General features: G+C 37.1%; 1 protein-coding gene across 1 annotated transcript; it reads right to left on the bottom strand.

The window, feature by feature from the left end:
- Positions 1–6,912: 6,912 nt before the first annotated feature.
- On the bottom strand, positions 6,913–9,011 carry LOC110880051 (GATA transcription factor 19). Its single transcript, XM_022128609.2, has 2 exons — positions 8,553–9,011; positions 6,913–7,443 (listed from the first exon to the last, which is right to left on the bottom strand). The coding sequence occupies exons 1-2, from the start codon at positions 8,877–8,879 to the stop codon at positions 7,132–7,134; spliced, it is 639 nt and encodes a 212-aa protein (XP_021984301.1). The 5' UTR covers positions 8,880–9,011; the 3' UTR covers positions 6,913–7,131.
- Between the last annotated feature and the right edge of the window lie 5,713 nt (positions 9,012–14,724).

Here is a 14,724-nt window from a genome sequence, read left to right as displayed (position 1 = left end):
AGGCAACCGGCAGAAACTATGTATTTAAAATCATAAAAAATCTACCCACAAACACAACTAGAAAGGTTTCTGCCATTCTGGAATATAACAGTTAAATCCCTTTTAACTTTTAATAATATAACGTACACACTACGATAGAGTAGACTCCGAAGCCCCCATCTAACTATGTTGGTTCCACCAGTGGTCAATAGGTGCCACATATCCGGGGAAAAAACTATAAAGAACGACGATAATGACCCGGGGATATTCATATGGTTTTAGGATCTCAATCCATCTCTCGATCGGATATCCTTTTCGTGTACTCATATTGTATTCATTTAGAAAAAAGGAATTGATTACCATAATACACATGTATAAGTAACATGGATTCTTAGTGGAAAAAATCGTAGAATTTTGCCTATTTGACAAGAAGAAGAAATAATAAATTGGCGATCAACTCAGGCTAAAGGGTGATCCTCATGATCACCATGACCCTCCACATAAGCGCTATGGAAAAAGATGGCTCGTGGTAATCGTTGTTCAATCCACGCCAACCACCATGACTCATTGAGAGAGTGGTGTAGCCTTCCATTTATGTTCCTACGTAGCGAATCATGTTCCAACCATGACCCCCACACTTTTCAGCCTCATAAGGCTTTGGGATCGGCATGGACCATGGTTTGACCATCAGTTGTCTAACATCCCGAACTTTTGTAACTTAGATAATAAATTATGTAGAAAAACTTACGGATTATAGCTAAGGTCTTATTTCGTTTTTATAAGAAAAAAATAGAAACTGTTGGAGAGAAATATAAACATGAGCTACTAAGGTTTTGGTAGATTTTATGTAGGGATAATTTTATTTTACGTCCTTTAAGTTTCAGTAAAACTTCAGACGTTAACCTTTTATTAACAAAATTACAACGATTGTCTTTTATGTTTTAATTTCTTTGCAGCAGATGTCCTTTATATTATATAACACTACTTTTAAATTTACATCGATATAGTTGGTAAACGGGCAACAAGCTGCGCCGCTACCCCTTTTTGAATAGCAAAACTAAGCCTTTTAAAAACTACGCCCATAGATCTCGGGGTCATAACATTACTATGCATGACCCTTTGAACTCGACTAAGTAGGTCCACGGCCTCTGGCGCCAGAAAACCAAAAGTATCAAAAGCAAATGGGATAAACACGTGTTGGTTGTCAAGGCATGTTTTCTCATGTTTGGTCACTTTACCCGAAGCAGCCTTTAAAGCAGCCTGACCCACCGTGAAAGCACTACCCCCTAAGCCCACAAGCGGGGAAACCCCTGTTAGATCCACACAGGCATGTTTTTCTCCTACACATCCAAAGACCAGAATGTCGGCTGGTCGAATGGTAGATCTCCCTTCCAACGGGTCTGTTAAGAAATTAACGGGTGCCTCTTTTTTAGCAGAAATACCAGCGCACCTGAATATGTCAAAAAGGACATCCCTAACCAAATCATGTCGGTATTTGAACCCCAGAAGCTCTCTACAATGAACTACATGCTCCCCAAAGGAATCCAAACACGCCGTATGACAAACAGGGCATACCTCATCAACTGGGAATAAAGGAATCATTAGGCGATACTTAAGGATAGTACGATACTCCACTGGCGACATATGCTGGCCTAACCCATCTATAGGTATAGCAAGAAGGAAATCTTGTGCATGTGGTGCTCGAAGACACTCAAAAACGGCTTTTTGTCTAACGGTCAAGTCAAACTGTACTTCAATTTCGTGGACAATTTTACTAAAAAGAGCATTCGCCAATGCATGTTGGGCTTTAGGGGGCGGTGTCCTTATTAGTGAAACCGCTAAAGTCAATGTGGATGGAGAATTGATGCGATTCTCATCAAGTTGTCAAGCTTTGTATAGTTTGTTTCAAATTTTCCTAGAAAATCAAAATTGAAACATATTTTGATTTTAGGGGGAGTAAAATTTTAAAAAATTAGAAAATTTGAAAATGTCAAAAACATTGAAAAATTAAAAATGAGTTTTGGTGCAAATAGAGGAAATGATAGTACATCAGCTAGACTGGCACAGTACGCTAAAGATTTGTTATGTATAAATGCAATTAAGCAGTCTCGCTAAAGATGTGTCGGTAGGTTTTCACAGAATTAGTAGATCAGTTTGGGATATTAACATAAATTTCACTTGCGTCTACGTGGGGAACACCTCCAGGATATATAGGTAACCCCTGAAATCCTGTTTGAGGGTCCCGTATTCTGAGATACTAGGTCTTTATGCTCAGTGATATCTGGGGTATTATCCCGGGACTTTTGCTGTATGGAAGTATTGACCTAGTCCCCGGATAATACTTTCTGTAAAAAGCTTTGAAATACAAGCTCACCCTCAGCAATTTGATTAAACAATAAAATTGATAATCTTTGCTGTTGTACATAAAAGATCCTCTAAAGGGGACACACCTTAAAGTCGAAGCCGTCATCTCTCTGCGTATACGGAAGTATCGACCTGAGCTCTCACGGCCCTCGCACATAACCCCTTTACAGATATCAGCTGTGGTATACTCACCTGTAAGACTGAATACTGGGGTCTGGATACGGGAGTATATACTGAGGTGGGACACATGTAGATGTTTAAGTTCTAAAACATTAAATCTGTATCCCGAACAGGTTGAACATTTTGTGAGAATTTAAGTGGATCAATATATCGACAATCAACGCGAACTGTTTAAAAGCTTAAAATGAATTAACAGCTTGACGGTGCTGGTGTCTAGTCAGCAGCTGATATGATCCTCTTGCACGAACTCACAAAAATATGTTTATATATATTTCATTTCTGCATTTTAATTGTTGTTATTGCATTTGTGTTTCATATTTGAAAAATCCAAAAAGATTTTCGACAACTGATGTTGGAGAGCTGAAATTCAAAATCTCAAAGGCTAAACAAGATGAATAGTTGGATTGGTTAAAGTGATTTGAAATGGTTAATCAGATTTTGGAAAGTTTAATAAATTGATTAAATGTGAAAAATTCTTGAATATTCTTAAATGATTAGTTGATTCATTAAGTTGAATCACAATTGTGTTTGTTTGTGATAGATTGTTTGAGTTGTGCAGGTTTCTGATCCTGTTGCTACGGAAAGCCAGGAGATACATCAGAACCTGAGAAGAAGTTTGATGAGATAAAGCCAGGAGATGATTTCAACGGTGGTAACAAATCCCAGACGACAATCCTAGCATGATGATAAGGGAAAGTCTGATGAAAGTTATAGCCAGAGAAGGATCCAGGCATATGATCCCAGGCAGAGTTCCTGAAGAAGACTGATCGAAATCAATAATGTCATGTTGAAGACTCTCACTGAAGATTCCGGCAACATTCAAGGGGGAGTCTGTTGGTGCAGTTGTCTGTCGACTACATCTTATTTCGAGTCTTAGGTTAGGGCTGATTATAGAGTGATCGGAAATCAAGAAACACATAAGTTTAGGTAGGTCCGCTTATATGTCAATAACATAGGTTCGCTTATGTGGTTCTTGATAGGTCCGCTCATTTGTCACTTATATATAAGGTTCGCTCATATGAACATGAGTTGGAGGTCCGCTCATAAGATCATATGAGGTTCGCTTATATGGTCATGCCATATAAGCGAACCATGTTGCCTATATATAGTGGTCATTGGAGCGGATCTGTGAGAGTGTCTTGTGCGTGTAACGGCGAAGCCCTGCCGATTTGTTTTCGGAACGTGTAAACTGTCAGATTATCAATAAACAAGAAGTTAAATAGTGAAATCAAGCTTTACAAAGACCGAATCAATAAATTCCGCCTCTGATTCTGTCTAAGCGCTCTTCTGATCGACTCGTCAGGTCGTCTAACGTTCCTACAGTCAAAGCTTGGAATTGTATCACGAAGACAAGCCAAAGCACAAACATAATCAGAATTCATACCACATATGCCACTGTCTCTTAAGATGTGGTCCTCTAGCACCCACGATTGGGCCCTCGAGGCTACAAAAGCATAGGATGAAGCTTCTACAGCCGAATACAACCCCAAACCCCCAAACCTAATAGGTAAAGAGGCAAGTCGCCACTGGAGGTCTCCAAAGAAAGGACCTCTACAAACCACCAATTCCTTAATTGCCTCACGCAAACATTTATCAAAGAACAACGCTGCATCTTCCATATGTACAGGTTGGCATGTCCTCAAGCCAAAGAAAAGCTTGGCAATGCCCATACAGGATCGAAGAAGAGTAGTTCACTTTGTGGGTCACCTAATTTGGGTAGAAGACACATCAAATCTACCGCCTTAGCAGCTCTTTTCTTTGCCAACCCACTAATAAAGCTTGCGTCTCTACTAACGGCCCCCCCAAGAAGCTTCACCCCGACTAATGGCCTCCCGATGTCCTTAGGAAATAACCCTTCACGAAACTTGCTACCATCACAAGAAGGCCAAAATAGCTCAGTTTTCTTAATATTGAGTCCAAGACCCAATGTTGGACTCGTCACCTTAATGATGTCCAACACTCTAGCCCCTCTTCTGAACCCCCAATGACAGTCCCATCATCAAGATACCAAGCATGAAGGAGAAGCTTGCATTTGTCTCTAATCTGATGCACAAGGGGGTGTAAAACAAGAGCGAAAAGAAGTGGTCCCAATGGGTCCCCTTGCTGAACTCCCGTGGTAGACCAAATGTGTCGATCTCCAAGATACAATCTTACTGGCTGCCCATATAGAAATTCAACCCACAAAGAAATAGAAGGGCACCTCATCCTGACCTCACGAAGTAAGGCTGATCTATCCACCTGGTTAAAAGCATTAGAAAAATCTACAGTAAGCATTGCAAGAGACCCATCAGTGTGACATTCACTTAGAACCCTGTTGACACTGTGTAAAATGGCCTCAACGCCACCCGACACGCCTACCCCAAACTGATGTCCTTTGATGTTTTAGTTTCTTTGATGTTTTAATTTCTTTACAGCATATGTCCTTTTATTTTTATAATCTTTTTAGGGAGAAAGAACAACGTCTACAAAGAAATTAGAACATAAATGACGTAAAATGTAATTTCTTTACGGCGGATGTCCTTTGTTTTAGTAATTTCTTTAGAGAGAAAGAACATTGTCTGTAAATAAATTAGAATTAACGTTTTCTCACATGGTTACTTTTATATAATTGTCAGTAGAATTAATGTTTTGACGTATGGTCGGTGGCCATGCCACATACAAAGCCATTTTCGAAATTGACAAAAATAAAAAAAAAAATAATAAAAAAAAAAAGACTACTTTTTAAGTTGACAAAAATAGCTCCTAAACATAGAAAACTTTCGAAAAAAACTTTATAAGCTGTCTTTCTTTAATTTCAAATTAAAAAAAAAACACTATTTTCTCACATGGTTATTTTTATATACATGTCAGTATGAATTCGCGTTTCGACGTCAGTTTTTTCAGGATTGAGTCGGCTTAAATATAATGCGTTTTCATGTTTATTTTTATGTATGATTTCATTTGGTCAACATTTTGACATTTTAATGTATGTGTTGGTTTAAATTCACATTTCGACAAAAAATAATTTAGAGACGAGTCTAGTCATATATAAAACGTTTTCAAGCTTATTTTTGCATATGTTTTTGTTGGTCTATGTTTCGACGTAAACTATGTTCGGAAACAAGTCGGGTCAAATATAACACGCTCAACGTTATAAATTTGAGTTATTGTACATTTTGACACCGCTAAATTTTGATACAAATGTAAGGGGGAGTAGTGGTTAGGTGGAACCGTCACCAAACGAACCAAGCGTTTAGATCGGATATATCGAAACAAGCACTTTCATACTTTCGTATGATTAATGCATCACACAACATTCTGCCACGTATAAACAACTAAGGTGTCGGCGCAACACAGCCTATGACAAGAATCTAGTTACATTCAAAATGGTTTTGAGTGTAAGTTACTGGATTACTATCTCACTACTTTTAGAAAAAATAACGAGGATCTCAGTACTAAAGTTTATAGTATTTTCGACAGTGATGACCACAGGCCCGGCCCGGAGGGGGTGCGGGGTGGGCGACGGCTCAGGGCCCAAACCCTCCGAGGGCCCAAATTTTTATATTTTTAATAAAGTTACACTGTAGAGCTTAGAATATATAAGTACTGAATTGGAAAAAGACAAGATAAGGCTCATGGTCTGGTTGTTCTCATGTCACTTAATTAGCAAATAGGTCTTGGGTTCTAGTCTTGATAGTTTCATATTTAGTTGATTTTTTTTATTTATGTTTGTTACCTATGCATTAAATGCAAATGACATTAATTGACTAATTTTGTGTTTAAAAAGGGAATCGTAGTTATTTCTCAAATCTAGTTTAAAATTGTTTATTATGTTAATTTCTTAAAATATTATTCAATCTACAATTAGTTTTGTGTGTTCCATTTTTATGAAAAAAGTTATTTTGTTTTTTTTTCCCTCTTTTCACTATGTGTATTTTCTAAATAAATTTGGATAGGTTACGATGGTTTTACATGATCGTAAATAACGATTTTTAAAGTTACGATGTAACAATTCTACATTTTCTTAAACTACCCTTACAACGTGTTTTTTTAAAGTTACGATGTAACAATTCTACATTTTCTTAAACTACCCTTAAACTACCCTTGCAACATGCGAGCGATTCCACAAATTTTTAATTCATTTCATATATTTAACACTTTTTTTTGTATATTCTTTCTATAAAGATTATATTTTAGGGACCCGTATTTTATCTTCACACAGGACCTATATATTTTCGAAGATTTTCGGAGACGGCCCTGGATGAACAACAAAACAAGCTTATATTGATATTTGACTTGCACAAAATATTTACAAAACTTTTACAGAAAATATAAATATATTAATTTTGAGTTCATGGGACCAAGTAAACTTAAGACCAAAAAGTATATGTTTGACCGACAGAACCCAAAGGACAAAAAGATACTGTTAATAATTATTAAAAACTAAGAAAATTAATAAAAGCGAGTCTTTCCCAAAGCAGAAATCGACAAACACCAATACACGAAGTACAAGTGATTACAAAAGTGATGCTCTTTGGAATAAACTTTTTTGCTCTGGAAATATAAAATTAATTAAATACTTTTTTTTTACTCCACGTCTCTTGTAACAACCTCCGAGTGGGCCCACTTTCACCTCGTAAACCCGTGGACAAGCCCTGGACCGTCGGTGACGTTGAGACGCCACGACAAGAACGGCGAATCTCTGTCGTCCACGTCATCAATGAACCTGAACTCGTTCACTTTTGATGCTGCTGGTGAGTAACATGATGGGAGTTTGTGTGTGGCTTGTGTGTGGTGAACCCATGGGTTTGCATTCATGTTCATCATTTGTTGGTAGTGTTGTGTCTCCGTCGTATCGCCCACGTTTGTAGTTGCGGTTGCTGCCGCGTTGGCTCGTCTCTCTTCTTTCTTGAACCGGATTCCACAAGCGTTACATAGCGACTGCAAATTCAATTTTGTTAAAAGATTATAACGTTGAAATTTTGAACGTGTTGCAATTTTGGGTTGGCTAAACGTATCCCTAACTTAATTTTTATCATAACCTTTTTGAAGATAATATATCAGGTGGATTTTTGTAGCAATAAAAGGAAGTAATATTAATATTTAACAACTTTATGCGAGGGTACTACAAGTAAAAAATATAAGAAAGAGGTACGTTTAACAAAACTCTCCATACATTTTGCTCTAGTCCTTGCTAGTAGCTAGTTATTTTCATTAAAATGTTGTCCTTAAAAATATATATAATGCCGGACAGAAAAGAGCTTCTAGCCTAGCGTTATTAAGATGCGTAAGGCCACTGTTCCTTCTTGTTGAAAACATCAAAACAGGTGGATTTTTTTAGCCTTAAGAAAGAGTACAATTAATATTTGATAACTTAAAGTGAGGGTACAACCAGTAAAAAAAGCAAGAGAGAGTACGTTTAACAAAACCCTCACTTTGTTTCGCTCTAGCTCCTAGCTAGAAGCGGATTATTTTCGATACAATTGTTTCCTTTCAAATATATATACAGAACTGTATACCAAAGGGCTTTTAGCCTAATATACTAAGAGGAGGTTAACGTACATTACGGCTTAACGTACATCACATACGACAGATAATTACGCACGTTCATTTTGAAATCACACACGTTATAACTCAAAAATCCAAAATCACGCATGTTGAAACACAATAATCACGCATATTGAAAACATTAATCACGCATGTTATAGAACAAATCACGCACGTTGTCGTACGTGATGTACGTTAAGCCGTACTGTACGATATACTTTTTCAATATACTAATATGTACATATATGGTATTAAGATGTGTAAAATGGTGTTCATCCATATGAGTACTAATCCCATAATGAATATTAATGTAGTATTAAAAGGAGTTAATATTAATGAATATTAATGTAGTATTAAAAGGAGTTAATATTGACACACCTACTAGATATATATATATATATAGAGAGAGAGAGTGGAAAATGGATGTAGGGATGTGGTAACAGTGGAAAATCCGAATTAAAAGTAGTAAAAAAAATATAAAACCGGATAACCGGAAACCCTACCTTGGGTCCACGAGGACCGTTTCTCCAAAGAGGAGTAGAAGTGGTGTCACAGTTAGCACACCGCCTAGCCAGTAAAGGTTCCGCAACCGCGGTTCCGCCATTACCACCACCATGGACAGCCTTCTGAGAGGGTGACGGTTGCAAAATATCCCAGCAAAAGTTAGACGACCAGTTAGCAGTAGACCTTCTTTCATGGTTAACCCTATCATAATCTCCAGTCAAACGAGTAGCCGGTGTACCCAAAGAAAGCGTACAGTCAACCGGTGATTCTCCATCATAAGGCATGGAGAACACCATTGCATTATTAGAGCCACCACACCTATACATATTTTACGTATATGTATGTATAGTTGATAGTTAGTTCCTTGAGGGAGGTGTTGATCACTTGTTTAGGGGTGTTTAAATGGAGGGTGAGAGTAGAATGAGTGTACGAACATGTAATGATGGAAGAGTGTGAAAAGAACTGAAGAGTTGGGATATATAAGAGGATAGGGGTGGGGTGGGGGGTGGGGAGGGTGGGGGGTAGTAAGAAGATGAAATAAGAGTCAAGTATGTGGCAGTGAAGCACGTTGTGGTGAAAGAGTGATATACATATTTTTTTTGAAAGATCAACAAAATTTTATTCCATATTCACCTGGACAACCGAAATATTGGCCAGATGATCACCAAAGTTTACAATGTGATTACATCACCTTATACACCAAAACTATTCAAATCAAAATTACACCAATCACTCCATGATATATTAACATTTTTTACCCTGCTTTTTATCCACGTATATCCAAGTATCTTAATTTCTTCTTTCATCTTGTTCACATACGGATGCTTTCCTTCGTAGACCGCCTCGTTTCGGCTCTTCCAGATAACCCAAATGGCTGCTTGGGTCACCAAATTCACCACTTTTTTCCACCTTTGAGAACCTTTGTTATTTTTATGTATTTTTGTCAAATCCTTTAGTTCTAGTGCAAAAATCTGTTTAATTCGGCACCACCGAGATACGAATTCCCAAATCTGTTCCGCAATTCCGCATGATGCGAATAAGTGCAGAGCCGATTCAATCTCTTCTCCACACATCTTGCAAACGTTGTCTTGGAACACGATATTGCGTCTTGCTAGGGCCGTATACGTCGGAACCTTATCTTGGATTAGCCTCCATAATAAGAAGTTTACCTTTTTAGGACACCAATTGTTCCAATCCAATTCAACCTGTAGATCCGAAAAAAGCAATTTCTGCAACCTCTCTCTTACGCTACCAACAGAAAAGATACCCGAACTATCCAAGCCCCAAATCCAACTATCCGAGCCATGTCCGAATTGCAGACTTTGCAAGACACCGGACAGATTGTGCAATTCTGATAATTCTTCTGCAGAAGCCGGAGAACGAGCCCAAGAGAAGTTTAGAACAATACCCGAGTTACCTGTTGATAAACGATCCTTTATTATCGCATTCTTGTGCCTTTCAAGCTGAAATAAATTCTGAAACTTCTCGCACAAAGGAATATCATCCAGCCATCTTTCTTTCCAGAATGAAATTTCACTTTCCACTCCTGGCCGGCCACGAAACAAGGACTCCAAACATAATCCTGCTGCATTGAAGTCGTCTTTTATACTATAGATTTGCTTCCACGGACTTGTAAAAGATGATTTTACTGGAATAAAACTCCAAAGCCTAGTATTTTTATGTATCTCCCATATAACTTTCCTCCACAAACTATTTTTTTCTACCTTATACCTCCACCACCACTTTGAAAGCATTGCTAGGTTCATTACTCTAAGGGACCCAAACCCCATACCTCCCAAGTCTTTCGGTGTCATCATGTTTTTCCATGCAACCCACTTCATTTTTTCTTTTTCATCATTTGAACCCCATAAAAACTCTCTACGTATCCTTTCCAATTTTTTTATGATCCCCAAGGGTGCCTTATACAAAGAAAAATAATATGTTGGTAGTGCATTGAGAACCGAACATACCAGAGTGATGCGGCCACCAAATGTAAGTGTATTAGCTTTCCAAAGTGATAATCTTTTTTTAAAAATTTCCACCACCGGTTCCCAATTCTTTATGAGATTCATATTAGCTCCTACTTGTAACCCCAAATATTTAAACGGAACGGCCCCTCTTGTACACCCCATCATGTTTGCCATTAGTTGCACTTGATTATCTTCCAACCCGACACCATAAAGGCTACTCTTTTTCAGATTTACTTTCAGTCCCGAGCTTAGATAAAAACATCTCAGTAGACGCTTCAAATTTATCAAGTTATCGAAACTCCATTCTCCCACAAAAATTACATCGTCGGCGTATAAGAAGTGTGATATTGGGGTTCCATTCGATAACAATCCTAGACCTTTAAAGAGACCTATATTACATGCTTGTTTCATTATCCCAGTTAGTGCCTCCATTGCTAGGACAAAAAGGAATGGCGATAGAGGGTCACCCTGTCTCAGGCCCCTCGAACAAGGAAATTCTTGTGTCGGAGAACCATTCACAAGTACCGATGCTTTAACCGATGTTACTATAGACATGACCCAGTTCCTCCACTTTTCAGGAAAATTCATTTGGCCGAGAATGGAATTAAGGAACTCCCAGCTTATCGAGTCGTATGCCTTTTCGATATCAACTTTAAAAACCATTCCTTCTTTTTTATTTCTTTTCAGCCATGGAATAATCTCATTCAAAATTATTATTCATTGGATTCATATTAAGCAGTGCTTTCACTTGGATTCATTCATTGTACAGGAGTTTATCTTGGGTGGGACCCACAACTCAAAAACACCCCGGTTTTGGTGAAAGATATATATGTTTGTACTCTTTCTCATGATCACATGTAATAGGGTTACCAATGAAAACTTATTACTACCTTGATTTGGACACCTACTTTTAAGTGAAAGAATATGTATGTAAATCATTTATTTGATAAGAATTGGTGGCTCAGATAATGTTACAAATGAATCGAACGAACACAAAAAAGATTTTGTTTGTATTCGTAAGTTAAGAAATATATGTGTTTACGAACTGTTCATAAACACTTAACGAACGAGTCTAGAACATATCATGGCAGTACTAGCATGCAACTCCTACTTGTCAACCCAAAGTTTCCCGCTAGCGTAATCTTATCGTAGCAACGATAAGTCCGTTTTGTTTAACTTAACATGACCTCAAGAATACAAGCGGTGCGTCAATCCTATAGCGGTATACATGTTAAGGGAGGCTTGAACGAAATTAATGACAAAGCATAATGTAAATAAGTTCTAGCATGTATGAATTCCTAGCATAACGTATTAAGCATGTATTTCAGTTTCTTGTTTGTGTTTTAAACATAAAGTATGTGATTGTGTGAGTTTCATAAAGTATACGTATTACACCCGAAGTGACGAAAATTAAAAAGGGGTCATGTACACTCACGGTTTTACAAAGCTTTCCTAGTAACCGAGAGTTTGACGAGCATTGAGATTAGAACACCGGAATTACCTTACATGGGGGGAAACTTTCACACCCCAACCGATGGTGGAAACATCGGAGTGAGACGAAAACGAGATTGCAAGAGACTTCATAACACTAATTCGCGACAAGTATTTAAAATTCAAAATTTCATTTCTTTACTAATATTCAAGTACATCATTTGAAACAAAATACGACAAGGGAACATGAAGCAAATACAACAACAATACTAAGATTTTAAAATGAGTTTCTAGTCAATCCTACTAGATTTCCGTTCATCATCATCGCCATCAAATTCCTACAACACGTATTAAAGTATAGTTCAACACAAAATTATTGGCGAGTATACAAGTTTGATTACTAGCATAAGTATAAAAGTTTAAACAAATCCACATGCCATAATCGTTAACTTAAACTAACATACGATACTAGCATGCAACTATACAAGTCAAACCAAAGATTTCCACTAGCGTAATCTAACCATAGCAATGAATAGACCGTTTTGTTTACTTAACATGACCTCAAAAATACGGGCGGTGTGTTAATCCTATAGCGCTATACATGTTAAGGGAGGGTTGTACGAAGTTAAAGACAAGTATAAAGCATAAGAATAATCTAGCATATATGTGTTCACCTATAACGTATTAAACATGTATATTGGATTGTTTGTTTGTGATTAAGCATAAAGTATGTGTTTTGCGTGTGTTTAATAGCATAACATATTGCACCTGAAAGTGTAAAAGTAAAAAAAGGTGTCGTGTATACTCACGGTTTTGCAAAGCTTTCCGTTTAATCCGTGAGTTGACGAATGTGAGGGTTGGAACACCGATGTTACCCTACAATGGGGAAGTGAAGGTGTGTGAGTATTCGGATTTTGACAAAGGATTCGGGTTGGAATTTTTAAGTACAAAAAGTATGTATTCACAATAATATATCTCGTCTAAGTACTTGTTTTGACACTAAGTTTCTATATGATTTCATGGGTTCTAACATGCCCATTAGAATAAAAAACGAGGAATTTAGAACAAAGATAAAAATAACCTAAGTTCATAACACTTAACCACAAACAGGTTAACATCATGAATTCGGCCAATATATATATATTATATCGTATATTATATATTTTTATTATATTCAAATAGTATCATAGATTTCATGGAAGTCAAGCATGGAGGTATGTATACCTCTTTGTATGATTCACCAAAGCACAAAGTTTATCAACATATTTGATAAACTCGGTTGGTCATGAATAAGAATAACATAACTAACTAGTAGATTATCCAAGCAACCAAATAAGAACAACCCGGGCGTGTCATACCCAACTCATCAGTAAACATGCATCCTTTCTTCTAATTTCCTGCTTTAGTTCTTCAAATTTGTACTCAATGCTCAGACTGTGATTCGGGGGATTATGGAGCCCTAATTTTGGGATGGAGAGGGTTAAATAGAAGATCAATCCACACAAAAAAAAACTGGCACTTTGATCTCTGCAAAAACACAAATTTAGGGAATTCGTCTTTAAATACAAGAATTATGGAATTAGGGTTCACATACTTACCATTTGTGGGGACGTATAAAATCTCTGTTTAGGGTTGTTGTCAGTCTTTGATGTCTTCATCATTGTTGCTTTACCACACTTGCACAAAACCATCACGATTTCACTTTCAATTTGGAGGTTGGCTGGAATTAGGGTTTCAGTATATTGGGGTGGGGAAAAACCAGTTATAAATTTGGAGGGAAATTTGTTGATGTTGTAATGACTATAATACCCTCACATTTTTTGCACGTGAGGTTGTAAGGGTTCAGTTTTAACAGGACATTAACGTTAATACCCTCACATGTTACAAATTGAAAAGCTAATACCCCAGTAAGTGATTTTAAACTATTAGTACATTAGTGTATTACTTTTTACAAACCACAGGGACTAACTATGTAATTAACTCTTTTATATTTTATTTAAAAAACAAAAAAAAAAAAGGTTAGTGGTTGAATATGATGAGTGTTACAAGTGCGATAAGTGAAATGTGATGAAATAATGTGTCAAATGATGCCCCTAGTTTCCTAACGGTGATCAATGTGGGACATCTAAAGTCATGTAAAATGTATACACATGACTTGAGTCCGGTTAGTCACGAGTCGACTTGAAAATCAAAATCCTCTACCCAACTAAAAATAACTTGGACTGAAATTCTCTGTGGAACTGAAATCCTCCACTGTAAAACTCTTCATGACATTCTATATGAGTATTTTTATAAGATCTAAGTTTTAAATAAAATTAAATAAGCTTAGGCAGGCCAAGACAACTTTTTTTTTTATGGGTTAGCTCTAAAATTAACTATGAATAATGTTTAAAATGATACAGTCGATTGGAATGGTCAAAAAAGGCCATGTGACCAGGGGAATAGTCACCAGGGATCTGCTCTTCGCCGATCACGAGGCACACAATGTCCATCTCTCTCCAATAAAAGAAAATAAGTGTTTAAAACCATAATATTTAAGAGCATAGATGAAAAATTAGTTAATTCTCTTTTTAATGCTAATGAGATAGTGGTGGAGTGGTTGTGGAAAAATTTGGTGTTAATTCTCTTCGCCCCCCACCACGACAACCAACGCCACTACCCAACATCGATTTTATTCCTTCGTTTTGTCTTGCCTACCAAACAACACAAAGTAATGATTCATTTATTCACACATGATAACCAAACAAGACCATAAAATGGTAATGATCTA

The sequence above is a fragment of the Helianthus annuus genome, chromosome 11, assembly GCF_002127325.2.
Source record: "Helianthus annuus cultivar XRQ/B chromosome 11, HanXRQr2.0-SUNRISE, whole genome shotgun sequence".
NCBI classification, from domain to species: domain Eukaryota; kingdom Viridiplantae; phylum Streptophyta; class Magnoliopsida; order Asterales; family Asteraceae; genus Helianthus; species Helianthus annuus.
Note: the sequence above shows the minus strand (reverse complement) of the source record. Positions and strands in the feature narration are given on the sequence as shown.

Coding starts and splice junctions, on each gene's coding strand:
- LOC110880051 (XM_022128609.2), bottom strand. CDS start 8,879: ATGTATAGGTGTGGTGGCTCTAATAATGCAATGGTGTTCTCCATGCCT. Junction 7,444..8,552: donor ACGGTCCTCGTGGACCCAAG/GTAGGGTTTCCG, acceptor TTGAATTTGCAG/TCGCTATGTAACGCTTGTGG.